General features: G+C 37.7%; 1 protein-coding gene across 1 annotated transcript in view; it reads left to right on the top strand.

The window, feature by feature from the left end:
- The first annotated feature begins 408 nt into the window (after window positions 1–408).
- smurf2 (SMAD specific E3 ubiquitin protein ligase 2) overlaps window positions 409–27,387 on the top strand; it is a 226,334-nt gene continuing 199,355 nt past the window's right edge. The window contains exons 1-2 of the mRNA XM_063030598.1: window positions 409–781; window positions 938–1,167. Coding sequence (XP_062886668.1) covers window positions 1,116–1,167 — 52 coding nt within the window. The 5' untranslated portion in view covers window positions 409–781; window positions 938–1,115. The remainder of the gene's footprint in view (window positions 782–937; window positions 1,168–27,387) is intronic.

The following is a 27,387-nucleotide window of genomic DNA, read 5'->3' as shown; positions in this document are numbered from 1 at the left end:
ATGGTTCACGATCACCGTGCACAGACGCGAACAAAAGATAAAAGGGAGATCTGAGGAAAATGTCGAACCGGAGTATAATTACGATCGGGAATTCACTGTATGTGTGGTGGAAATAGCCATTCAACCGGGGGGGGGGGGAGCACGAGTACTTACGAGAATAATTTGGCTGTAGGGAAAGGAACTGAAGAGTTTTCTCTACTGGAACCTTGACGGACCGCGGAGGCTCGTTCCGTGACCTTAAAGGCCCATACTTTTGGTTTAGACTTTGGAGGAAGGAGGGAGCCGACGATGTTTAGGGAGCCAGCGAAGTTTTTGGTGCTGGTGCCTTGTGTCGGTGACTCAAGCAGGAGGAGCTGCAGACTGTCGGCAGGAGGGAGGGAGGGAACAGGAGGGTGATGTCAGCAAGTGCGCTGCTCGGGGCTTCAGTCAAGTAGCCCCGAGACCAGGACTTGTACCGAGGAAAAGGAACGGGAAAAGTCGTGTTTCTGCCTCAAAGAAATATCACCGCCGACAACTTTTTTTCTCTCTCTCTCTCTGACCGGCCGCGGTGAGAAAAAAATCCCTTCCTTATCTTCATTTCTTTTCTGCGTATGGATCTTCTGCGTGGGGGTGGATAATACTCACGGCAACAAGGAAGAAAACCGAGCCGCACTCGACTTGCTGTGCGAAGCAGTGATAATAACGTCTAATCCGAGCGCTCCGAGAAGAGACATTTGTCCCGAGGTGTGATCGAAGATGTGGAGAGAAGGGAAAGAAGTCTGTTTCCATTGATTTCGAGACGGTGTGTGTTGGGGAAGGGGACGGGGGTGGGGGGAAGGATATACCCGGAGAAGAAAAGTAAAAAAAAAATATTTTTTCGGCGGATTTGAATAGAAAAGTTGCGTATTTTTAATTTCATGAGGTAAACGGTGTGTGTTTTGTTTTAATTTTGGTGTAGTTTTCCCCCCTCCCCTCCGGCCGTCGGTTGTGGAGTGAGTGCTATGCACATCCGGGCCATCGGGCTCGAGGAGGCCATCATTGTTCGCTCGGGGGAAGGGGGCAGAGGCGGCCGCCTGCGCTCAGGCACCAGCAGTGGCTATTAAACTTTACAAAAACAATCAAAACCACTCGGGAACATGTCCAACCAAGGGGCCAGGAGGAACGGGCCAGTCAAGTTACGTCTAACAGGTAGGGAGCTGTGAGAATGCCACACAGACACGGGCACACCACACACAGAATACGTACCATAAGGTCTGGTGCTTCTTTAAATGGATCCTTCCTTTTTTTTCCCTCTTTTTATTATTTGTGAATGGAGAGCTTGTTTGTGGGAGTGTTTTCTTTATTTTTGGTCAGGCAGAATAAGTCGGGTTATTTTAAATCATGTATTTGAACTTGACCAAGAATTTGTTGGTGATTCCTCATTTTCTGTTTTCGGAATTAATTGATCATTTTGATTTATCTTCGTGTGTATGCATAAAGAGTTGGGGAGAAAGGTGTCTTCAGACAGTTTGATAATCACGAATTACCTGTTTTAATAATATGGATTTCAGTGCTTGGGTTTGGCCCAGTGAACTCCGTGTTGAAACTGTTTCTGAAACAGGGTAGAAATGAGGATGGTTTTCAAATGACCTTAATCTTTTTCCTGGCAAATGGAATGTATATAATTGGAAGTGAGTGTGCCACCATTAGTTCATTGGATTTTATTAAACCAGTTGTATTTATATTCTGAGCTGAAAGACATTTGGCACCAAATCAAAGATTATTTTTGTTGCCTTGTGTTGTTACTGCACATTGTTTATATTTTTTGTTCTATATCTTTCTACATTTGGAATGAAAAGATGATTGCATTATTTCAGTCTGGAACTTAGTTTCTGGAATATTTATACTAAAATAGCCACATCCTAGTTTTGTTGTATTATGGCAAGAACAGTGGGTTGGATAATGGTGCGAAAGAGGAAATTATAAAATATTTTTAAAAATCCAAATTTTAAAAGAATCTCTGGGATTAAAATGTATACTTATGCTTCTAAGAGTACTTCATTACTTTTGCTGTATGCCAGCTTGGCTCAGAAGTAGTGCTGTCTTTCAGAAAGTTGTGGGTTCAAGATCTGGTACGACTTGTACTGCATTAAAAAGTGTACAAGGAAGAAGTGTTGTTAAGGGGTTCTGTTTTTTGGATGATATTTTTAAACCAAAACCTTGTGTGGCAGCCTGGGTTGTTCAAAAGCTTCCACAGTACTAATTCCAGAGGACGAAGCACTTGTGCTGTTGGCAACATTCTTTTCCAACCAATGCTACCAAACACAGATTGTTTGGTCTTTCACTTTCAATTTGAGTAATGCTTTGCACCAACTGTTTTTACTGCACTTTGTGGTGTCTTTCATGGCCTTCAAGTATTTCAAGGTGTCTCACAGCCAATAGAGTACTTTTGAAATGTAATCAAAGTGTAATCTTGGGAAATGCAACAGCCAGCTCTTGTACAGCAAAGGCAGATAAATAACCAAATAATTTGTTTTTGGTTATGTGTATTGATGCCATGAAACCAGGATAAGTCACCTGCTTTTGTTCAGTGTACATCACTGGATCATTAAATCTACTTGCGAAGGCATGCAGAACATTAGTTTGACCAAGTTAATTGAAGGTATCCCTGACAATGTATCACTCTATCAGTACTGCATTGAAGTGCCAGATGAGATTGAGTTTAAGACTCTAGAGTGTGTCTTGAACTCATGACCTTCCACTTTGGGCAAAAAATGTTACCATTACTTAGGCGAGATACTTTAGTAGAGTAGTTTTAGGATGTCTCGATATTCTGTACATCTAAAGGAAAAAAAGATATTCCGCTAAGCTTTCACTTGTCTCTTGGAAGTGATGCTGACAGAAATGTGGGCATATAGTGGGAAATGCCATGGTTTGTCTTTGTGAATTAACTGATCTCAACCAAGAAATTTTTATGTGAACTGTAATTAACTGGAAAATTTCTGGACTTTTGCTTCTAATTGCTGTTCATTTGGAAAATATACGTTTGCATATTGGGTGGTTATGGGACAATATGGTGAAGGCTCTTGACCTTTGTCCAGACTTGGTCATATAGCATGGATAATTAATGTGATTGGATGATGCTTGGTGCTGATGAACATAACTCAGAAAAGGATAGACGTTTCAGTAAAAGTAACAACTAGAGGGAATTGGTGAGAGAAGAGAGTTTAAAAAAAGAGTTTAATAAGGTGGTACTAGTTTACCATTGCTTAGTTTGGGATGTATAAAATTAACAAGGTTACCACTTCACTTTTGTATAACCAACTGTGAAGATGCCTATATTAAGATGGTAGGCATTATGATTGCCTCATTTGCAATGCCCTTCACACTCTAATTATTCAGACGAGGTACTGAGCACTGCTACTGTGGAGTGGATTACACATTGATACTATTTGTGATTTGAGGGATAATTGGTGCAAAAAGAAAGGAAATTTTTAAAAAAGTCATGAGGTAGTGTTTGTGGGTTCACTGTCCATTCAGAAATCGGATGGCAGGGGAAGAAGCTGTTCCTGAATCGTTCAGTATATGCCTTCTGGCTTCTGTACCTCCTTCCTGATGGCCTGATGATAAAAGTCATCTATCCTATTCAGTGCCATTCACTAAGACTATCTTAAATCTTTTGTCCATATTTATTACAATGTCCTCCAATAAACATTTCTCTTTTTAGTGATATTTACGTTTTGAAAAATTACAACTTTATAAAATAAAATCTGAAAAATGTGTTTGAGTACTGTCTCAAATGTAATCATAGTATCAAGATAATTAACAAACTTCAAAACTTGGTGAATGTTTGAATTGATTTAATTTTGGTAAATATTCTGGTCCTCAGGAAAAATTATATTGATTGCAACCTTCATTTTTGGAGTTTTATGTAAGCTTGTACAGCTTGCTGTCAACTTCAATGGTTCAATTTAATATCAGAGAATGTATACAACCCGAAATTCTTACTCTTCACAGACATCCACGAAACAGAAAAAAACCTCAAGGAATGAATGGCAGAAACATCAGAACCTCAATTTTAAGTTATAAGTGCAGAATTTTGAAACTGATCAGGTGATGACAGTCATCTTACATATACAGAATATGGGAAAAGAAATATTTAGCAAATACGCTTTTTGCTCAATATTTACTTTTAGCAGAAGAAATTGACTTTCTTTAAAAGAAAGGTATGATTTGTTGATCACACGGATAGTTGAGGAAGATCTCTTTCTGTGCTCTGTTAACAATATCAAGGCTGGAAGAGAATTTAAAGCCATTCTAAAGTTTGGTTGCCTGTTTTACCCGTCTTCCTATTGTTTCAGTAAATATTCACCACATCCCATCTAAATTTTCCCTGTGGTAAGTATAGTTTATGGTTTAGTGGTTCAAGGAACTGGAAATGAGAGAAAATAAACCATGTTAAATATATGCCCACCTTTATTTACTGTTTTTTTAAAAATAAATTTGATTCTGATGTGTTTTCTCAGTTATTGTCAAACTGGACATTTTTGGTTAGTTTGGGGCAGTTGCTTTTATTTTTGTTGTTTTCCCTAGTACTACTAATCCAGCCAATAATAGCACAATTTTTAAAGTTGACCATCGCTGCCTATGTTTCTTTACCAGTAGTATCATCAATTCAGGGATTAGAGCAAGAGAATCCATTTTTCACTCATTTCATCAGCTGCGAAATTCATTGAGACCATTTAAGCTTTATAAATCAGATAGTGAAACAGAGACCAGGGAAATTGTGGCTGTACAGGCACATAAAATTGGTACAGTTGTTTATGGTAGATAAGTAACTCTCACTTGTTGACTGAAACAAGTTTTTTTTTCACTTAAGCCATGTGGATACACCTCACGTAAATAGGGTCATCCACATTATTGAGTTGAGGGTATCTTGTATCTGGTTTTAACATGCGTCAACTACATCTAGCACACTTACCCTGGCATTATCATTTAAATAGACTTGAGTGATGGAGTTCAGTTTCAAACTATTTTTTAGTTAAAACAAAACAATTTATATATTTTAAAAGTTATTACATTTTTATTAACAACTCAAGAGATTCTGCAGATACTGGAAATCCAGAGCGACACACAAAATACTGGAGGAACTCAGTAGGTCAGGCAGCATCTACTTTATACTTTTATACTTTACTGTCGCCAAACAATTGATACGAGAGCGTACAATCATCACAGCGATATTTGATTCTGCTCTTCGTACTCCCTGCAGTACAAATCAATAGTAAATATTAAAAATTTTAATTATAAATCATAAATAGAAAATAGAAAAGGGAAAGTAAGGTAGTGCAAAAAAACCGAGAGGCAGGTTCTGATATTTGGACGGTATGGCCCAGATCCATACGAAATGGAATAAACAGTTGACATTTGCGCCAAGACCCTTCATCAGGACATTGTTATTAAATTTTAATTAGTTGATTAGAAGTTTGTGAATGGTGGAACAGGAGTTTGTGCAAACTTCCAGAAGGTCATTAGCTTAGTCATTGCAAGATACTTGTATGTTATCAGGAGCCACATGGTTGCAACAGGTGACAGTGATGCAAGATGGGGACGAGGGTTGGTGAGGACTGGTGTTCACTATCTGGGCAATTGATGTACTAATCTTGCAATAATTTGAAAATATTTTGATGAGGGTTTTAGTAAAAGTTAACAATTGTGATTTGGTGCTAGTGAAAGTTTGTGAGGAAACTAGTGGCCAATTGAGTTCTGGGTATCTTGTATTTTGCATAGGAATGTTAGTGAGCTAGCTGATGGATAAATTGTCAGAGGGTGAACTGGGGGTGCACCTGAATGATAGAAATGAGTGGAACACCAACACAGAGGCTGTGTTCAAGAGGAGCCAGAATTGCCTTTACTTCCTGAGGAGACTGAGGTTCTTTGGAAAACGTAGGCCTCTCCTTCGCATGCTTTACCAATCTGTTGTCGCCATTGCTGTCTTCTATGCTGCGGCAATGGCATCAACATGGGTGATTAGAAAGTCTGGCTCTATTATAGGAGTCAGTCTGGACACTGGAGGCTGTGGTAGAACAAAGGGCTCTATGGAAAATCCTGGCAATTCTGGGCGATGTTTCTCACCCTCTGCATACCTTGGCTGAACAGAGGAGCACTTTTAGTAATAGACTAAGACAACTGTGCTGCTTCAAAGAGCGCTTTATGGGGTTATTCTTACCCTTGGCCATTAGGCTCTATAATGAGTCATCCTATAGCTGGGGAAGTGATGACCCCACTCCTGTTAGAATGCTTGAGGTAGCTTACTTTTTTTTATTCTTTCTTACTTCTAATATTTGTACATCTGTGCACTTGTAATGCTACTGTGACACTAACAGTCTAACAGGAGGGGTCATCACTTCCCCAGCTATAGGATGACTCATTATACATCCTAATGGCTGGGGGTAAGAATGACTTCGTATAGCGCTTTTGGAGCAGTGCAGTTGTCTTAGTCTATTACTGAAAGTCCTCTGTTCAGCCAGGGTGGCATGCAGAGAGTGAGAAATATTGTTCATATTTGCCAAGATTTTCCGTAGGGTCCTTTCCTCTACCACAAACTCCAATGTGTCCAGATTGACTCCTATAACAGAGCCAGCCTTTCAAATCAGTTTATTGAGCCTGTTGGCATTACCCATGTAAGTGCCATTGCCTCAGCACACCACTGCAAAGAAGATTGTTCTGGTGACAACAGAGTGATAGAACATGTAAAGGAGAGGCCTGCATACTCCAAAGGATCTCAGTCCCCTCTGGAAGTAGAGGCGACTCTGGCCCTTCTTGTACTTAGCCTCTATGTTGGTGCTCCACTCAAGTCTCTCAACCAGGCACCCCCAGGTACTTGTAGATCCTCACCACATCCTCTTAATAACACCCTTTGCCAGCTTACAAATAGTGTATAACATATTTGCATAGGGTGGTTCCCCTTGCATTTAAGATTGGGTATTCACTATTAATTCTGAATAGAGAAAGTTAATTTAAAATGCAGGGGTACTACTTGTGAAATAGTATAAGTTCCTCCTTTTATTTCAAATTAAGGAGAACACTGCTTTGGATATTACTAGATTATTTAGACTTGAATGAAATAAATAATTTGAAATGTAATCTGTCCATGGTCTTTGCAATATTTTTATTCAATGGGCCTTGTGTGAAGCTTTGGTGCAATGAAGATTTCTGCCAGTGTACTGGAAAAGAGGGAAGAGTACTTTTTATGCATTACAAAATGCTTTATAAAAGTGCAGTTATTGTATTTGCATAAACCATAACATGATAATACACCATAATTTTTTTAGTTAATTTCATTGATAGCTCTGTCCAGTTCATGAGGATGTAAAATTACTCTCTTGCAGTTCTTTGAAATGGTAGCAGTGAACTTGTAATATTTATCCACTTAAGAGATGAGTAAGTAAGTCCTCACTTTTAAAAGTGTCATCTGGATGGTGTCACTTCTAATACTACAGCACTGTCATACACTTCATTGAAGTGTCAACTGAGATTGTAGTGCTTGAGTGTGGAGTGGGTCTTGAACTTAGTTTCTGTGGACTTGGGTGGTGTGCTTTCCTGATTCACCAAGCTCCAAGTAGTATAATTTTAAAGCTACCGTAATCTTTTGAGAAGGAGTGTGTGTATATATTTATCATGAAATTTGTTTCATAAAATTAAGTGAAGAATTTGTTTATTTAGCACCTTTTACAAACTTAGTTTTCAAGACAGAGCTAAATGTTGTACCTTTGAAGGCATCAAACATGTATAATAAGCTGTAAAAAAATTGAAATAGACGCACAGCTAACTAATACCGGTTGAGGGATAAATGTTGACCATTATACTAAGTGAATTGTCTCTATTGGTGCCTAATGCTATAGACTCTCTTGTGTCCTCTTGTAGACAGTCATGATCTTGGGTTAATGAAAGATTGAATACTTGGCATTAGAACATTCCCTTAGTATATTTATGTGACATCCAGAATTATGTCCTCAATTCCATGAACTACTGAGTGCGGAAGTGAAAATTCTGCCACTGCACAAAATCTGATACCTAAATTCGGTTGGTTTTATTTTAGGTGAATTATATTTATTGTGAACTGTAATGTGGAAATTACAAGAGAAATAAATAAATTGCTTTTTCTCACTTTTGTGCAATTAGCTGTCCAGATTACTTGGGAGTGATGATGGAATTGAAGTTTTTTGGTGTTTTCAAGTGGCAGTTATTTATGTTGAGATCATTGTACAGCTGTTTGATTTTTCTTTAAGCCATGGGTAGCTCATGGATGAATAGATTTGATTTGCTTATTGTCTTGTGTGAGTGAAATAAATTCTGAATTTCTTAATAAAGTGATAAATACATGGGATTTTGCAAAATAGTTTTCCCAAAGTGTTATAAATCTTGGAAGTTTCTGCTTTGAGTAAGAAAAGATTCATAGCAGAAGGAATGAGTCAATAACTTGCCCCATGGTGAGTAATTGTGGTAACTACTGGATGTGGCAAAAAGATCTTCTTTAAATTTCTTTCTTTCTCTCTGGAAAAGCAGAGCTACCATTATTTTACATGGATTGGTTCTTTATAATTTATTTTATTGATACAAATTTACTTTAAAATAAATACTCAATAGAAAGTCTTTGTTATTGATATCAAAAACTATCAACCTTTCTCTGAATCAAATTAGTGTTTTTGCTAAATGCTTTCTTCTGTGAGTAATGTTGGGATATTTCAGCTCTATAGTAAGATGACCTGGGTTGATACTCTGTTAATTACATTGTTTTTCTCAATGAATATTGAACTAAATTCATTACTGGGAAATTCATAAGCTCTCTTTCTCTGAGAAAAGAGTAAGAGGGTTTTTTCCCCCTTTGAAACTCACAGGATTACTTCTGACGTATCAGTGTTGCATTTAATAAAGTAATAGGCAGATAGCATATTATAAGACAATAATAAATTGAATGATTTTGAAGATTGGTAGTTCCTCAATTATTGTTGAATTGTGGAATTACTGTTCCTTATTCCATGTATATGTATATCAGATTGCTGTAAAGTCCTAATCAGTATTTATCTGTCTTCTACTTAATTTAGCTGGTTTGGTGAAGTCATGCAATGTAGAATGATAAATTCACTGGGGAAGTTGGAATTGGAGGCATATGGCAAACGCGATTGACAGTACAACAGTATATTGTCCCTTTCTGTCCTATTGGTTTACAAAGAACTATAACTTTATCAGCGCAATTTCAATTATTTATGTGGCTTTCAGAGTTATCCTCTTGCTCTGCCAGATAGCTTATCAAGTTTCTCTAGTGACTGCTAGTCAAACTTATTCTGTGTTTAGTCCCTGATTTGTGTTATGTTAGCTAATCTTAGCCAGAGTTATTCCAAGACCATCTAAAAGCCAATCGGTTTTTGGAATCTAATTTGTTTTATGTACTTCTATATTCTAAGGATGAGAATGCAGAACATTAATTTGTGCACGTGGTACTTCGGGTTTTTTTGCTAAGGTCATGTATTTGATTTCCCAACCCACTTCCCTATCGAATAAGATAGAAGGGAAGAAAATAGGATGCTGGTAGTGTAAGAGAAAAGCCCTGAACAGCTAGTTTGGATAATCTATGATCATAAGGAACATGAAATTAAAAAATATATAGTTTATTATCATACTGATCTGTTTTGTGCCTAAGTAGTAACCTGGGATAGAAACACTTTTGCTGATTCATTTGGCTCACAGGGTGCTTGAAAATGACACTGTTGAATTGAGTTGAAGAGTCATTTGCTTTTTAACTGTGCTGCAATTCACTTCTCCATGTTAGTCTACAAGTCTGATGCCAAATCATCAGTAGTTTAGATATGGTAGAAGCAATTTAAAGTGATGAATTAAGAATATTGAATAAGAAAGATGACCCAAAATATTTAATTTTATGTAGGTATTTTTCCTGTAGTTCAATACAAATTTTTAAAATGGCAGTAGTGTGGAATTTTGCTTGATTGCCTTTGGCAACAATGGAGTATTTCTACAGAACTTTATCCCATAAAGTTAAATAGGTTATGTATAATTCATTGTAGTTTTCTACCTGCTTTTATTCCATATTTATTATTTTAATTCTGCTTTGGCATTTGTGGTATTACCAAATAATAATTTTAAAAGATACTGTGTTGTCAATAGGGATTAAATGGCAGGAAGTCAGGAAATTTGACTTTTGAAGAACCAGCTTTAAAAAAAAATCTGCTTAATCTCTTCATTGGTAATTTAATGTTGAATAATTTTCAGTAGTAGAAAATTTGAACAGGTGTTTATATGTTATTCTCTTGATATTTTATGAAATAATTGCGGAAGCAACAAATAGGAAAGAACTATATTTTATAATGTGATTATTATAAGAAAATTTATTAGGATTCAAGAGAACCAAAAAATCCTGGTTCTTCGAAAGTCAAATTTGTATGGCTGGGCACATGACATGTTATAGTGCAATATGTGGCAGTTGATGGACTCCACTGTGGTAAATGCTGACCACCTTTGCAGCTTGAGAAATTTTGGCTCAGGGTCTGTGAACTGAAGTCTGGGCTCCAAGCGTTTCAACGTTATCTGGATACAGTCTTCCACGAGATAGTCACACCCCTTGATTACTTGGAGAAGAGGCAGGTGGATAGATTCAGGGAGTTGTTCCACAGGATTCTTGGCCCTTCCCCCTGTCCACCAGTTATGAAGTTCTTGCTCCTTGTGTGGAGAAGTTTGGGGATTGTATGTGGGATGTGAAAGCTGTCCAGAATGTCATGGAACAAAGAGTCATTCAAATTGAGGAAGTTAATAAAGGAGAAATCTAATAGTCATAGGGCGAGTGTAGTTAAGCTACAAAGACAAGAGTCCCAAAGGCTTTGTTGTCTGCCTGCTGCTGGGGTTAAGGGTATCTTTTCTCAGCTGGAAGAATAAAAATGAGGGAGAATCCAATTGTCATGATCATTGGAGGCACTAGAAACATAGTATGATTAGAAAGGAGGTTCTAATAAGGGGTTATAAGGAGATGAGGTTTAAAACAAAACATGGAAACCCTACAGCACAATACAGGCCCTTTGGCCCAAGATGTTGTGCTGAACATGTATTTTAGAAATTACCTAGGTTACCCATAGCCGTCTTTTTTTATTTTGGTTATTTTTTTACTTGGTTATTAAAATTATAGAAACATTTTTTTTGTCCTACACAAGAAGCTTCTGGATAATGATCTTCATAGATGCATGCATGATTGTTAACATAATGGAAAATAATATCCAGAAAATTATTTTGTTAAATTGCAAGAGAACAATCGGTGAGTTTGTAGATAATTTTTAGTGAAGATAATTTTAGGATTGAGATCAGAAGTTGTATCCCTGTACCTAAAATAGAGCAGTTGAAGAACAACAGAATAGTAAAACTTGGAAACATTTGGATTTTCAATTGAATATTATTATTCTCTATTATCCTGTGATATGAAATCGGAAAGCTGTTATTGACTAGATAGCTTTCCCTGTTCAGGCAGCCACTGCTGTTCCCAATACGACTTGACAATACTGAAGGCAATTTATCGTAGAAAATGGAAATAATTACATCAGGGTAGCAAGCAGAACATGGTGGGTGCTGCAGGGGAAAAATCCCTGCTTTCTCCAAGTAATTTCTTGAATCACATCTTTGAATGGAATAGTCACTTCTCAGAATTGTGGTAGATCACAGAGAGAGAAGACTCATGGCTATTCAGAATGTCATTTCTTCTTAGCAAATTCTTTACTGAATCTTCTCTCAGACAAATTCATTTTTGAATTGGCTGCTTCCCTGAAAGGAAGTATTAGTTCCCTCATTGTTCTTTGAGGTAACACCAAGAATCAAGCATGCAACAATATGTTGTGCTTCTTCTCAGAAGGTCCACAGTTTGTTAAATTTGTCGGATTGTCATTCCCGAGTGGTTAAGGCAATGGACTATACATGCATCGGGGTTTCACCCTGCAGATTTGAATCCCGCCAACTATGCACTGGCTTCCTTAGGGCAGCATAGTAATGTAACGATTAGCATATGAAGTGTTGCACCAGCAATCCGGGTTCATTTCCAAAAGCAATCTGAACTTGAAAACAAAAAAAACGTAAGCATACTAATCTGGATTACTACATCTGCTCTGTACAAATTGGCAGATGTGATTTTTAAAAAGGCTCAAACTGTGGTGTGGGTTGATTCATGGGACACTGGCACCAGTACTGTGGAAAGAGGGAGATGTTCCATGGGATGGGTTTCACTTGCGTTGTGCTGGGACCGTTGTCCTGGGGAATTGCATAAATAGGGTTGTATACATGGCTTTAAACTAAATGGGGGGTGGGAGAAAAGAACAGACTATACAATAAATAAATAGGAAATGAGAGGGCAATAACACAGAACTGTGAGCAATGTGTGACAGAATAGGGCGGAAAGTATTAACAAAAACATGCAGTAGGTAGCAAATCCAGAGCCAGTTTGGTTGAAATCATGAAAACACACAAGAATAACCTGTAGGATCTCAAAATGTGACTTAGAATTGAGAATAATTGCATGTTTGCAATTGTCATGGAAGATTTAAATTTAAGTATTGATTGGATGAACCAAACTGTCATTAGTATCATAGAAGAATGTCAAGTGCATCAAGGATTGCTTCTTTGGATAATATGGAACCTTCCCAGGAACAGGCTATTTTAGACTTGGTTGTGAGTAATAATGAAGGAGTAATAAGAGATCTTGTGGTTAACGATCCCCCGGTAGCTTGTGACCACAATATGATAAAATTCCAATCGGATACAATTTGATGGGGAACACCAGAGGACCACAGGACCAGAGCTACTATCTTCAACTTGAATGTGAGCTATTATTGTGGCCTGAAAGTAGATTGGGAAAATGAGTGCCAAAGAAATCAAGTAAATTTGTTAAACACGATTTACCTTTCATAAAACAAGTTGACTGGGTTTCATTATATTCAGCTTCCCTTAATGCTAAGAGACAGTTCAGTAGATGAAAGCGGAAGATATTCAAACAGCTGGTCCATAATACTGAGCAGGAATTTATTCCAATTACAAAGAGAAATTCCATGAGAAAGGCACAATCCACATTTAACAAAGCAGGTCAAGGACAATATTAAATTGAAAAACCAGGGCATTAAAGCTTTCAGCTCGAGAACTGGGAAGTTTTAGGATCCAGCAGTGAAAGACTATAAGCTCAAAAGGCAGAAAATTGATTTTGAGAGTAAATGTGCATGTAAATAATATCAAAACTAGCTGTGAGTTTCTCTGGATATCTAAGTAGGAAGAAAGAAGCAGAGGTAGGGCTGTAGCATTCAGAGAATGTGACTGGTGAATTTTGTAAAATTCTAACTATCTCTGCAACCACTTTAAAACTGGGGGAAAAAACTGGGAAATATGCTAAATCAATATTTTTACATCAGGTTTCATCATGGAGGGCATTGTAAATATCCCTAAAATAATGATTACCTAAATTGAAATAATAGGGAAGTGCACAAGTATTAAAGAAAGTGTCTTGAGTTAATGACTGACAAAATACTGATGCCTTCTGGCATGCACCCAGAGGTTTTAAAGTGGTTGCAGAGATAGTTGGAACTTTACAAAATTTGCTTAATTCCAGAAGGGTGCCAGAAGAAGATTGGAAAAGAGCCAAAAGGTCTATAAGACAAAATGGAGAACTATAGTCCAGTTAGTTTGACAACAATTGTTGGCAATATGCTAAATTCAATAATCGAAGAGGAAATCACTAATCATTTAGGAAAGCTAAATATAAATCAAACCCAGTCAACATGTTTTATGAAATGTATATAATGTTTAACACATTTGCTTGTATCCTTTGGACATGTGACATAGAGACAATTGAACTTTTCAACAGACATTTGACACATTTAACAAGATGTAGCAAAAGATATTCAAGCCTGCAGTTGCTGGAATCTGGAGCAAAAAAGGAAACTGTTGGATAGGGAAGCATTGGGCAGGGAAGGAATTATCAATATTTTGGGTTGTTCTTGCATCAGGAGGTTGGTGCATCAATTAATAGCCCAAGGCATAATTTGAAAAATGTCTGTCATAGAAAACAGAGAACTGGAAGCATTTTAGGCTTAAGGGATGTAACTAGTGGAGTACCCTGAGGATTGGTTCTTTAACCTGATTTTGTTTAATACAATTTGAAACTCTCCAGTTGGGTACCCTTGGAATTGGTTGGTGCCAGGCCCTAGAAATTGTCCTTGCTAATCTACCACTATTGATGCCTGAATTTCTTCCATTTCCTAGATGTCTGTGCTGACCTCATCCTCTTGCTGGCTTAACAATGATAAAGTTCCTCTTTCCTCGTCTACCTCGTGAGCCTCTGCATCCAGCACAGCATTCTCTGCAACTTCCACCATCTTTAATGGGATCCTACTACCAAACACATCTTTACCTCCCTCCCCAATCCTTGAACTCTCAGTTTTTCTATAAGGATTGTTCCCTTCATGATTCCCTTGTCCATTTGTCCCTTCCCAGTATTCTTCCTCCTGGCACATATCCCTGCAAGCAACAGAAATGCTACACCTGCCCATTCACCTCCTCCATCATCTTCATTCAGGGCACCAAACAGTACTTCTAGCTGAGGCAGCCCTTCACTTGCAAACCTTCTGGGGTCATATATTGTAACTGGTGCACCTGATGCAGCCGCCTCTACATTGGTGAAACCCGAAGTAAATTGAGGGATTGCTTTGTCTAGCACCTCTGCTCCACCTGCCAAAAGCAGAATTTCCTGGTGCTAACTATTTAAATTCCTTTCCCCATTTCTGTTCCCACATGTTAGTCCATGATCTCCTGTTTTGCCACAATGAGGCTACTTTCAGTGTAGAGAAGCAAAACCTCATATTCTGTCTAGGTAGTCTCCAACCTGATGGCAGGAACATCCATTTCTTCTTGTAATTCTTTTGTTTGCTTATCCCTTCCCTCTTCTACTCCCTACTCTAGCCTCTTACCTCTTTCCTCACCTGCCTATCACCTTCCCCCGGTGCCCCTCATTCTCCTTCTTCCATGGTCCACTCTCCTCTCCTATCAGACTTCTCCTTCTCTTGCCCTTTACCTTTCCCACCCACTGGGCTTTGCCCATCACTTTCTAGCTAGTCCTCCTTCCCCTCTCCTTACCTTTTTATTCTGGCTTCTTCCTCCTTTCTTTCCAATCCTAAAGAAGAGTCTCGGCCCGAAATGTCGACTGTTTATTTATTTCCATAGATGCTGCCTGACCTGCTGAGTTCCTCCAGCATTTTGTGTGTGCTAATCTTCCTCTACATGGGAGAACTTTTGTTTTTTGAAGTATAGACACTAGGTCATTAAAGGCTAAGAACTCTGGGTTATGGACAGTTGCAAGAACTATCCAGATGTATCACAGATGTGAAATATGCTGGTCTACGGAAGTAGCTGGATTACAGAATGCCATGTATTCAGTTTATAGGCTGAATCTTTGTTCCACACACACATCAGCCCTTCCACTCTACATTTCCATTAATGACCTGGAGAAGGTAACAAAAAGAAGTTTGTCAGTGATGGGAAGATGGGTGGAAGGGCATGTTCTGATGAAGACATTGTGATTACCAAGTGGAGTTTAATGTGACGGTGCAAGGTCATGCACTTCAGTAAGAGGAATCAAAAGGCGAATTATGTCAGTGGAGAGACTACAAATGAGTAATGTTTAGAGGGAATTAGGAGTTCTAGTGCATGAATAACAAAAGGTTAGCATGCAGTTCCATTGAGTAGATAAGAAGGCAAATGGTACATTGGTCTTTATTGTGAATGGCTTCGAGTTTAAGAATAGGTAAGTTTTATCACAGTTATATAGAGTGTTGGTAGGCCACATTTGGAATACTTTACAGTACTCAATTTTGGACCACTTACCTTTCTTAAAAAAAAATTATAGCAATATTGGAGGGTGTCTAAAAGAGCTGCTAGGCTAATTCCAAGGATGAGTGGGATTGTACTATTGTGAGCTAAACAATGTGGGGCTGTAGTCCTTGGATTTTAGTAGAGTAAGGAGTGATCTTACTCAAATATATAAGATCTTAATGCAGTTCATCAGAGTACACATGGAGATGTTTATACTAGAGGGAGCGTCATGAATGAGGGAACATTGCTGCAAATGGAAAAGCCGGTCATTTAAAACTCAAGTGAATGGAAATGTTTTCTTATTAGAGAAGGAAATTCTCTGTCCCTGAGTGTGCGGGAGCCAGACTAGGTACTGGGTGGTGTTAGATGATTATTTGTAAGATGGTGATAGGAAGGGCTATGGGGAGTTGGCAGTGAAGAGGAATTGAGACCAGCCAATATCAGCTATAATCATCCTGAATGGTGGGTCAGGCTTGAGGATCTTGGTGGCCAACAACTCTTTTCTACCCAGACAGAATATAAGTAAATAAGTTACATGAGGGTACATTATCCAGAAATGCATTGTTGACACCTTCCATTGCTTTCCTAATGGCTGTATGCAGGCCAATAGGATGGAACAGCCAAATTGGACCTATCCCAAAACAGATTCTAGTTATTGACTAGGGCACCAGCAAATTATTTCTTCCTTCAGTAAGGCACCATGGGATATTTTAGGTTCACTTGGCAGAGCACACAGGCGTCAGTTATCCAAATGATGTGGCACATTTAGCGGAATAAAGGAATGTAGTCTAGATTTTGTGCCCAAGTTCTGGAATGTAAATCGTCTCATTTAAAGGCAACCGAGTCAGTGTGTCAAGAGCTGCATCAGAGAAAACAGAGTGTGTAATTTAAATTCTCATTTTAAGAAACAATTGGGTCACATCTGAAAGATTCAGTATTTACCACTTCATGTAATTGTAGCTACAGTAAAATATCTTGACCAGAAGTGCCACAAGTTCTGGAGGCATTGTAGGCAGGATATTCTTTGCTGTAGCAAAGAGTAATGGCTCTCTTTTGTTCATTTTAATTGTACAAGATTTCATATCCATGAAAGACTTAGTATATGTCAGTGTATTTTTTTGTGGAAAGTAAGAAAGGAATGTAAAATGTGGAGCAGGGAAACAAAATTCATAGCTACTTTCCAACATTTTTAATCTGAGATGTCAAAATAAACAGTTAATGTATTGATTTTTGTTTTGCACTCACCAGGCCAACCAGGAAAGGGGATGTGAACAGATGTTAACAGTAGTGCATTGACTAAGCTTAAGGAGCAATTATCTCATTATATACCTGGATGAGGAATAATGTGAGATCAAAAGAGTTTGTTATGAATTTATTTAGTGTTACCTCTTGAAAGTGATATTCATCATTTTTGAAGTTGGTAGCCAGGCATACACAACATTATGGGGATGGAAAAATGTTTGATATACAAGACTAGAAGCTGGTGTGGATATTAAGAAGGGTGCACAAAAGCTTCATGGGGGTATAATGAATAAAGAGGGATATGGAAGATGGAACACAATATTGAAAAGTGTTAAGGTCATCAATTCTGATAGGAAACAAATTTACATGGTGAAGGATTGAAATTCATTGGTGCTTAAAGGAGATTGGGTGTCCTTGCCTGTGAACGATTGAAACAATGATTTGGTAGAACAGACAGTTAGGAATGCAAATACTATGTTGGCTTTTCATTGGCAAAAATATTTGGTTATATGAGTTTGGTTGTGTTAGTGTAAACTTATATAATGCCTCTATGAGATTGCACCTGGGGGATATATTTGTGTTAAAGGAAGTGCCACAAAGATTGGTGAGATTTTGGTTGTGTTCTCTCTTGTGAAGAGAGATTAAAGAGATTGAGCTGATGCTCTTCTCTACTTAGTTTGGAAGAACAAGGGGTGAGCTTATGTAAAAAAAAATTAAGCTATGTGTAAGACTTGATAAATTGATGCAGGCACAATGGTTCCCCCACCGACAGTGCTTAGATTGAGGCTTGTAGTTTCAAAATAAGGAATTAGCCATTCTAGATTTAACGAGGATATTTCCTCACCTATTAGGTAGCAAAACTTTGAAATACTCTACCCAAAAGCTCCATGAAGGCAGAAACAGATAGAATCTTGATTATTAAGAGAATCATTGAATATGGGGCTAGAACAGGAAAGTGGCACTGAGGAATTCTATTAAATAGCAATGCAGGCATGAGGAGACATATAATAATCTATAACAATGACTGATTTTTTTAAAAAGTGAGATATCTTTGCAAATGGGACAATAATACATGGCTATTCACTAAGGTCAAGTTTTAGCTTGGCACTACTCTTGTACAAGGCTCGTTTCCTATTCTCCTAATCTTCAAAAAAATCTGTTGTAGGAGAATCTAGAACTAGGAGTTACTGTTTAAAAATAATGAAGGGGGCTACCATTTAATAAAAACTTTTTTCTTCCTTTGCATCATGCATTTTTGGAATTTGCTTCCTGCTGCTGTCATGAAGTCATAGAGCAGTATGGCCCATCTAGTTTCTGCCAAACTTATTCTGCCTAGTCCCATCGACCTGCATTTGAACCGAAGACCTCCGTGCTCCTTACATCCATGCACTTAACCAAATTTCTCTCAAATCCTGAAATTAAACTCCATTCTACCACTTTTACTGGCAGCTCGTTTCACACTCACCACCCTCAGTGAAGAAGTTCGTTTGTAAGGAGATTTTAGTTCTTCCCACGATCACATTGGTTTCCTCTGGGTGCTTCAGTTTCCTCACGCATTCCAAAAGATGTACGGGTTAGTAGGTTAGTTGGTCACATGGGTGTAATTGGGTGGCCCAGGATCGTTGGCTGGAGGGGCCTGTTACTGTGCTGTATCTTCAAATAAAAAGGATGATGGAAACATTGTCTTTGAATATTTTTGAGAGAAATAAATTCTGCATAAACATGGGAATTGAGACTATAATTGTGGTTATAGTCAGATTAGCCATTATTTTATGAAATGCTGGAGCTGGCTCAAGGTGCCGTTTGCCCTTATTTATGTTTTTGATGTACTTCAGAGGTGAAACGAAAAACATTTTGAGCCTGTAATGGGCACTGTTGTGAATGGCCAAAAGCTCAGCCAGGAATTATTCTCAATGAGAGCATGAGAAGTAATGATACAGAGGCTTTTGAAAAGAGAACTTCAATTTGTAAGGCTGATAGTGCATTTGTGAATTATGAGGGAAGTAAAGGCTGGTGTTGAAAGAAGAGTTATGGACTTATAACTTTGCCTCACAAAACAAAGGTGAGAGGGGCAAGCTGAAACTGGTGATCGTGAAGAAGGAAATATCAGCAATCATGGGTCAGAAGTGGTGATTTGAAAGGAATTATGGGAGCATATGGTCTGCATCATTGAAGTAATGTTGAGGGGAAATAGAAGGATTAGATAGAGAGCACAAGAGGAAATCTATGGTTAGGTGAGATGAGGAAATTGGACAAGTCTAGGGAAGCTGTATGACACTGCACTTCCAATATATTTCTATACCATTAAAAGTTGGGGTATAAGATGTGGCCTGGAGAAGCCCACTAGACAAAACATTGCAGATTGTAGCGTGACTGGTTATCCCTAGCAATTGATGTTTTGAATATGAAAGAACAAGGAGGAAGCCATGAGTGCATACAATTAAGGGTAAGTATCTGATAATACAGTCAGATAATTTTCCGAAGAAGAGGAGATAGTCATAGCAGGCAAATGCCAGATTTCCTGAAAATTCCAGGGTGTTTGTCATGAAGTCTCAGTTTTTTCCTGGCATCTTGAAAAGATTTAGTAGTATTGTTGATCTTTGTATAGAAGAATGCACATGTCTGCCTCTTGGTCTGTTCCACTATTTGTAAATCATTATTTGTGTTTATTGTTTTGTAATTTATGCCATCTGGGATTTTTATATTGGCCACAAGGCTAATTCCACTTCACTGACTGGACTCAATATTTTAGAATTTCCTTGTTTTTAGGAAAAGCATTCAAATATTTATTGCCTTTCAAATGTGGATTAAAGGATTATGTCCCATGTATTCAATTGATGATTTCTTGTACACTTTTCTAGAAGTAGTATCTATCATGAGTATTTGCATTTCTTTGCGTGTTCTCTGTACTTTTTTTCTGTTAGACTGAATTATTGGCAAGTTAATTCACCTGATGTTCACACAAGTATATTTGGCTTGAGTCATAGGTCATGATATGGTGTAATGAGGATTTACGAGACTTTTTTTTAAAAAAAGTAGTATTTGCATGGATACTGCCAGGTTAGCTGTTAGAAGCAGATATGATAGCAATTTTTAAGAGGCGTCTAGACAGGCAAATGAACAGACTGGGTATAGGTGGATATGGACATATGCAGGCAGATGGGATTACTGTAGATAGGTATCATCTTCAGTGCAGACACAGTGAACTGAATGGCCTGTACCTGTGCTGTACTGCTCTACAAAGAAACGCACTTACTATTTACTTTACTGGACAAAAGATACTTGTCTGATCAGAGTGCTGGCAGTGCCTAGGATCATTTATGCAAATTAATTATTGTTTATTCATAAAGGGCCTAAGTGAACTAGAATTATGCTTGCGATCGAAACCTGCACATTTCTAAGTGTTGGATGTGCTTTTCATGGTAATGGGTATATAATTTGAAAAGATGCCACATAACAGGCCTCTCATCAAGACTAAACTATGTGGAATAAAAAGGGCTATAGCAGTATGAACAGAAAATTGCTGAAGAACAATTGTAAAGTTGATTTTATGGACTGGGTTGAAGTGCACAAGAGGTTTGCAGATTTCAGAATTGGGCCATAATTTTTCTTAATATTATAAATGAACAGAAATTTAAATTTGCCCATTTGTGCTGTAGTTGAATAAAGTGGCAGTTGTTCAAGTCACAAATGTTTTCTAACATTAAACTGAAAATATTGAATTTTTGAAATTTCCTTCCTCATACACTGCCTTTCATATGTCATGAAAATAATGGTAGTTTAAGACAGGTTTACAAACCAGGAGAATATTGCACAGTTTTGTATACTTTTTATATAATCCATTTTTGGTGACCTGTGTGAAAGATCCAAAATTCCCGTCAATAAAAACCAGGAGCAGCAAGAATGAATCAATAACTCATGTATAAGATTCTTTGGCTGTAGAATTTCTCATTGCTTGACATATTATCATTGCTGTATATTGATGAGGAAGGGAGCAGCACTAAAAATTCCAGAATAACCATAGCAAAGGTTTGAGCCATTGTGATATGTGATTTGAACAGCAAGCCAAAATACAATGCTTCACATTGCTTTCACATTCGGTGACTCAAGCCCAAATGTTTCACCCTGAAAATGCTCTCCTTATTTTTCATCCGCATATGCTTTAAAAAAAAATCTTCTAAGAAAGAAATTTGGAGTAAATCTCAGATTTTCTAACAGGACTATCTATAGTAAATTTATAATGTTACCACACCAAAACAAATTAACTCTTACTCTCGTGCATAATAATTAGTCCTTTTCACTACTCCTCTGCAAATTCTGCCATAGTTGGATGCGTCAGCAAGGGAGATGAGGTTGAGTACAGGGCTACGGTAGGAAATTTTGTCACATGGTGTGTGCAGAATTATCTGCAGCTTAATATGGAAAAAGACTAAGGAGCTGGTGGTAGACCTGAGGAGAGCTAAGGTACCGGTGACCCCTGTTTCCATCCAGGGGGTCAGTGTGGACATGGTGGAGGATTACAGATACCTGGGGATACGAATTGACAATAAACTGGACTGGTCTAAGAACACTGAGGCTGTCTACAAGAAGGGTCAGAGCCGTCTCTATTTCCTGAGGAGACTGAGGTCCTTTAACATCTGCCGGACGATGCTGAGGATGTTCTACGTGTCTGTGGTGGCCAGTGCTATCATGTTTGCTGTTGTGTGCTGGGGCAGCAGGCTGAAGGTGGCAGACACCAACAGAATCAACAAACTCATTCGTAAGGCCAGTGATGTTGTGGGGATGGAACTGGACTCTCTGACGGTGGTGTCTGAAAAGAGGATGCTGTCCAAGTTGCATGCCATCTTGGTCAATGTCTCCCATCCACTACATAATGTACTGGGTGGGCACAGGAGTACATTCAGCCAGAGACTCATTCCTCCGAGATGCAGCACAGAGCGTCATAGGAAGTCATTCCTGCCTGTGGCCATCAAACTTTACAACTCCTCCCTTGGAGGGTCAGACACCCTGAGCCGATAGGCTGGTCCTGAACTTATTTCATAATTTACTGGCATAATTTACTTATTAGTATTTAACTATTTATGGTTCTATTACTATTTATTATTTATGGTGCAACTGTAACGAAAACCAATTCCCCCGGGATCAATAAAGTATTACTATATGACTATGAAATTGTTGCCAAAGCTGAAGGTTAGTTATACGTATTATAGTTACTACAGACTTCAGTCTTTTGTTTGTTATTTGATCAGATGTTTACTTCTGGAGATGACCATTACTAAATATTGTGAAATATCTTAATTTTTTTCATGGCACTGATATTAATGCTAATTGTTTTTATGAAGTCCCATGCTTCTGCCAGTGAATTTCCCCAAAATCATGCTTTCAGAGAGGTATTTATGTAAAAAGAGGGGGATTTATTATGCAATTTGAGAGTGCCTGGAGAAGTAGGGCAAACACAAGGCAGAAATTGAAAATAAGTCAGATAGGGTCAAACATGGGGATTTTCAGTAAAAAAAAACAGTGGATTTCTGGAGAAAGCTGCAAAAATAGTATTTAATATTGGTGAAGGCAGAATAAATGACCATTTAAATAAAAAATATACAATATTACTCGGACCTTTTACGATGTTAACACATTACATGAAGATCCAGTCTTTAGTGCTGTTTGCCCAAGTTTTCAGTAAAGTGATAAGCACCTTCATTCGTGTTAAGTTCATATTAATGGAATGTCTGTTGTGTAACCAGACCCACATGGACAATTGTGCATACAAGATTTCTTGGTATGTGATGCCAAAATATGGAGATGCTTTGGATTTAGTTGAAAATCCGATTTCTTTGGTAGTTTTGTTTCCACTTTAAACTGTCATTTAAATATGCACATCATAACAGGTTTTAATTCATGCTTGTTTTCTGTAAAGATTGATAAAATATGAATCAATTAAAGATTTTTTGCAAAAATAGAATTTGGTTTACTTGTCATACTAATGTGTACTGTGAGATCCTAGTGAAGTTATGCTGACCAATATTGGGGTTTTTCCGTTAGCATACATTTTTTCTCGTCTGACTAACATCTTACTGAAGATGAGAGTCTTGTTTCTGTTTTTCCTATTGATCCACAGAAGATGACTGAGTTAGTTAGCATGAAATACTTAGAAATGTAAGAGTGTCTGAAGTGGGTCATTCTTCCAAATTTTCCATTAAAATTAATTTTAGCTAAAGTTAACACTAATAACTCATTCACTTTCAACAAATTAGCAACTATAGCACCAGTCAGAAGAACTGGGCTAAAGTATCTGCTAGTTTAGAATTTTATCATAAGTAGTCACATGTACTGTGTTGCAGATCTTGAGATCGTAGAGTTTCAGAACACAGGCTATGGAGAGATTTGAAAACTGCTTAAAAATCACGGCACTGCTTAACCAATGCCAGTTAGGCCAGTGAACGCAGGTTCCTTGAACTTGTTGCATGTTAAAATGTGGGCAGCTGATGACTAACTTTATGGAAGTTAGCCAGGAGAGTGAATTTCAGCTTTGGCAGCAGTAGTGAGGCAGAAATTGAGTTGTGCAATGTTATGGAATTGGATGTGTAATGGAGTGGATATGTCGTCTGAAACTTGTATTTGGTTCAAATAGGATGCCACAGATACTGAGCAGCTTTCTGATGTACCTTAACTTACAAACATTTTATTAATAAATTTTTGTGATGACACCATCAACTCTATCCTTGATTTTGCGATTTTTGCTACAATGAATAAGATCCTACTATCTGCCCAAAGGAATATGTTGCATGCAAAGTATTCATAATGCATTTTGCCTAACCAAGTGTTTTACAGAAACTCAATTCTTATAAATTGAGCAGTACATGTATTTTGCTCTTGACCAATGAAAAGACTGAGATGATACAGTTGGTTATTTTTTATATATTAAGATGGAATGTATATTTTTAAAATTGTTGCCCAATTTGTTTTCTCTGCCCATGGATGAATTAAGAAATTTTAATCTCTTTATTTTGTTTTTAAAGAACACATTTTAAAATTTGTTACATAATATTCAGCTGAAATGCTATATATTCTTCAGTTTCAATCATGGTATCAGCAAGGGTTGCCCACTTAACCTATCATTCATTCCTAAGAATTTATATTTATTTACTGAATTCCCTAATTAATCACTCTTATGTGAGTATATTTCAAATTAGGATATGTGAGCAAGTGATCAGTGACTTTATTGCTATACTTGTACAATGTGCTTTATAGGTTAACTTTAAATAGTTAACAAGTACTCAAATGGATAATCCTGTGGAGTTCCTCCCTAAATTTGAACATGTATCACTTTTTTTCTCAAGATTCTTTGCCGCTTTCCTCTCAATTTCGTTTGCTTGTGGTGGTGAGCAGTCTATGGGCCCTTTCTTAATATACCTAGATTAGAGCTGATTGGTGCAGTATGTATGATGAAGCTATGCCTTTACCTCCTGCTTCATAATTGAAGAAACTCTTAAGTTCTTAATGCTGACACAGAAGTGTCCTCAAGCATGAATATGGTACAAGATTGATTTTGCTTTTGTCGCTCTATTTGAAAACTATTTTAGTCATGAAAGGGATTAGAATACTACATTTTTGTATGTGCCACTCCTGTAATTTTCTTGTTGGAGTCGTCTCTGTTTTGCATTGTTATTGAACTGGCCGTGAATTCCAGGAATGCTGCTAAACAAACCTAGAATTTGTATGTTGGTGTTGCAACAAGTATGAAGATGTGTACAGCCTTCTTGTCTACTATTGTCAAATTCACTCAGAAATTCGTCTGATCCTAGCACATGTATTCTTTATTTGGAAAATGCCTGATGTACTAAGGAGACTCTATCTTTTCCAGTGAAGTTCTTTGCCTTTAAAATCATGTTTGCACATTTTGCCTTAACTGAGTGTTGTCTTCTCTGCTGATGTATTTTTTTTCTCCCAAATATTGTTGTTTGTTGTAAACAGTGGCGAGCAAGTGTTTTTTTTAGGAGATGATAGATTATTTAAAGAAGAGCGAAGTTTGTGAGGAATTTACACAGACAAATGAGAATGACCAAAAATATTTGGTCTCAATAGGCAGACAACAGAAGTAAACTGCAAACCATTAAGCAATATATTTTTATTGTAGGCTATTATATTGATTTTAGATAGAAGTATTACTCAAAAGGAGTAACTTACATAAAATAACTGATTTAAGAGATTGCATGCTCTTGTGTGTGGTAGTGTATTCATTCATAGTTATTTTAGACAAACATCCATTGGATGAGGAACTCTTCAGTATCTGCTTTCTTTTCTGAATATAACTAACTTGGTGTCTCGGTTGCCTGTTGCAGCCACCAGGGCAGGAGACGCCGGAGCTGGTTGTCTGCTGCTGGGGGCTTGCCCTTCTCATTGGTGCTGCCCTCTAATGTTTGCTTGGTGGAAGACGAGCTAGATTACATTTGTCTGTGGCTGCACTTTGTGTGAGATAAGTAACTGCTGTGGGCTTGTTCTTGTAGAAACATGGCTCCAAGATACCATCAATGCACCATTCATCTACAGGCCATAACCTGGGCTATTTCATTATTATTTTTTGTCTCTGTATATTCTACTTTGTAATGACATGTGCTGTGTTTTGCACCTTGACCCCAGAAGAACACTGTTTCATTTGGCTGTATTTATGTGTATGGTTGAATGACAATTAAACTTAGATTTATTTGTGACCTAATTAAGCAAGACAGATGTATTCTTCTGCCCTTGCATTGTTGGAAAAGTAAAGAACAGTTGTAAATACTCGAAATATAAGACACTGGTTTTAATTATAAATGATTTATTGATCAAAGTAAGTAATGACAACTCAGAAGTTAATTATTCATCTTTTGAGTGTCAGTACACACCATTGATAGAGAACATGTGCCAATCTAGTGTATTAGGAGTTATTATCTCAAAGCTAGGCTAAAAGTTTAATGTGTATATTAATGTAGTTTAGTAAAAGATACCTTTTTAAAAAAAAAGCAGCAATAAAATCTTGGAAGATGCTGTATAAAGTGCAATTGTGATGTGACTTCATCAGTTGGATAAAGGGTTTAATAAAGGGTTTTTTACTGAAATGCTCTAAAGTACTTGTACTTTGTAAGCTTCTTTGTAGTGTTCAGAGAGAATCAGCAACTGAATCTTTCACATTCTTTATATTCTTGATTCAGTCATTATGTCCTGGGGAATTTTAACTGATTACGCTGAGCATGGGAAGTTTTAGACTTCTAAAGGATCCATGCTGTTGGTTTGAAAAATATTTTCTTGGATTTGCCAAAAGAGAATACCTTTTGTTAAGGGAAGGTGCCTTGGAAATTTATGTCGCAAACAACAGGAATTCTGCAGATGCTGGAAATTCAAGCAACACACATCAAAGTTGCTGGTGAACGCAGCAGACCAGGCAGCATCTCTAGGAAGAGGTACAGTCGACGTTTCAGGCCGAGATCCTTCGTCAGGACTAACTGAAGGAAGAGTTCAGTTCTGTATTGATTGTAGTGCTTTTTGTGAGGTATGATAATTGCCGGTGGAAATTGTTTCTGTTTTCCAATATCAAAGCCAAATTTAGGATATTGGCAGGTTAGGTATAGAACATTTTTAGTGGCATGCTAGGATACCTACTCAACAATGTAGATACAGCCATTTCATTATCTTCAAAATAAATCTCTGATTGAATAATATTTTGAAAATTGAAAAGTCTACAGATGCTGGAAGTCTAAAATAGAATTAAAAATTGCCCAGTAGGTCCACATATGTGAAAAGAGAAACAATTAATGTTTCAGATTGAAGGCCTTCATTAAAACTGGGAAGGAGAGGGGTGGAGAAAAGCTCATTAAGCAGCAGGTAGAGCGGGACAGGGAATGCCAGTGATAGGGTAAGATTGGGGTGACCATGGGGATAAACTATATTCAAGGTTACCTGGCCAATGAGTGAATGAGAGCTGGTAGAGAATGAGAACATAGACAAAAGTATATAGGAGTTGCAAAATGCAGAGGCAGTAGATGTGCCTAGCAAGTCAAACTGGGTGGTGTCCTTCACTTCCAGGTGTAGGTTATCCCAACATAGAGAAGACCACATTGTGAACACTGCACGTGGTGTACTAGATGGGAAGAAGCTCAAGTAAATTGCTCCCTTACCTGGAAAGACTAAATGTGGCCCTGAATGGTGGGAAGTGAAGAGCTGAAAGGGCAAGTGTCGCGTTGTCTGTTGTTGCAGGGGAAAGTGTCATAAGAAAGGGATAGATACTAGGAATGGAAGAATGGACCA

The sequence above is a fragment of the Mobula hypostoma genome, chromosome 22 (genome assembly GCF_963921235.1).
Source record: "Mobula hypostoma chromosome 22, sMobHyp1.1, whole genome shotgun sequence".
In the NCBI taxonomy this organism is placed as follows: domain Eukaryota; kingdom Metazoa; phylum Chordata; class Chondrichthyes; order Myliobatiformes; family Myliobatidae; genus Mobula; species Mobula hypostoma.
The sequence above is the reverse complement of the archived record's forward strand: the minus strand, read 5'-3'. Positions and strand labels throughout refer to the sequence as shown.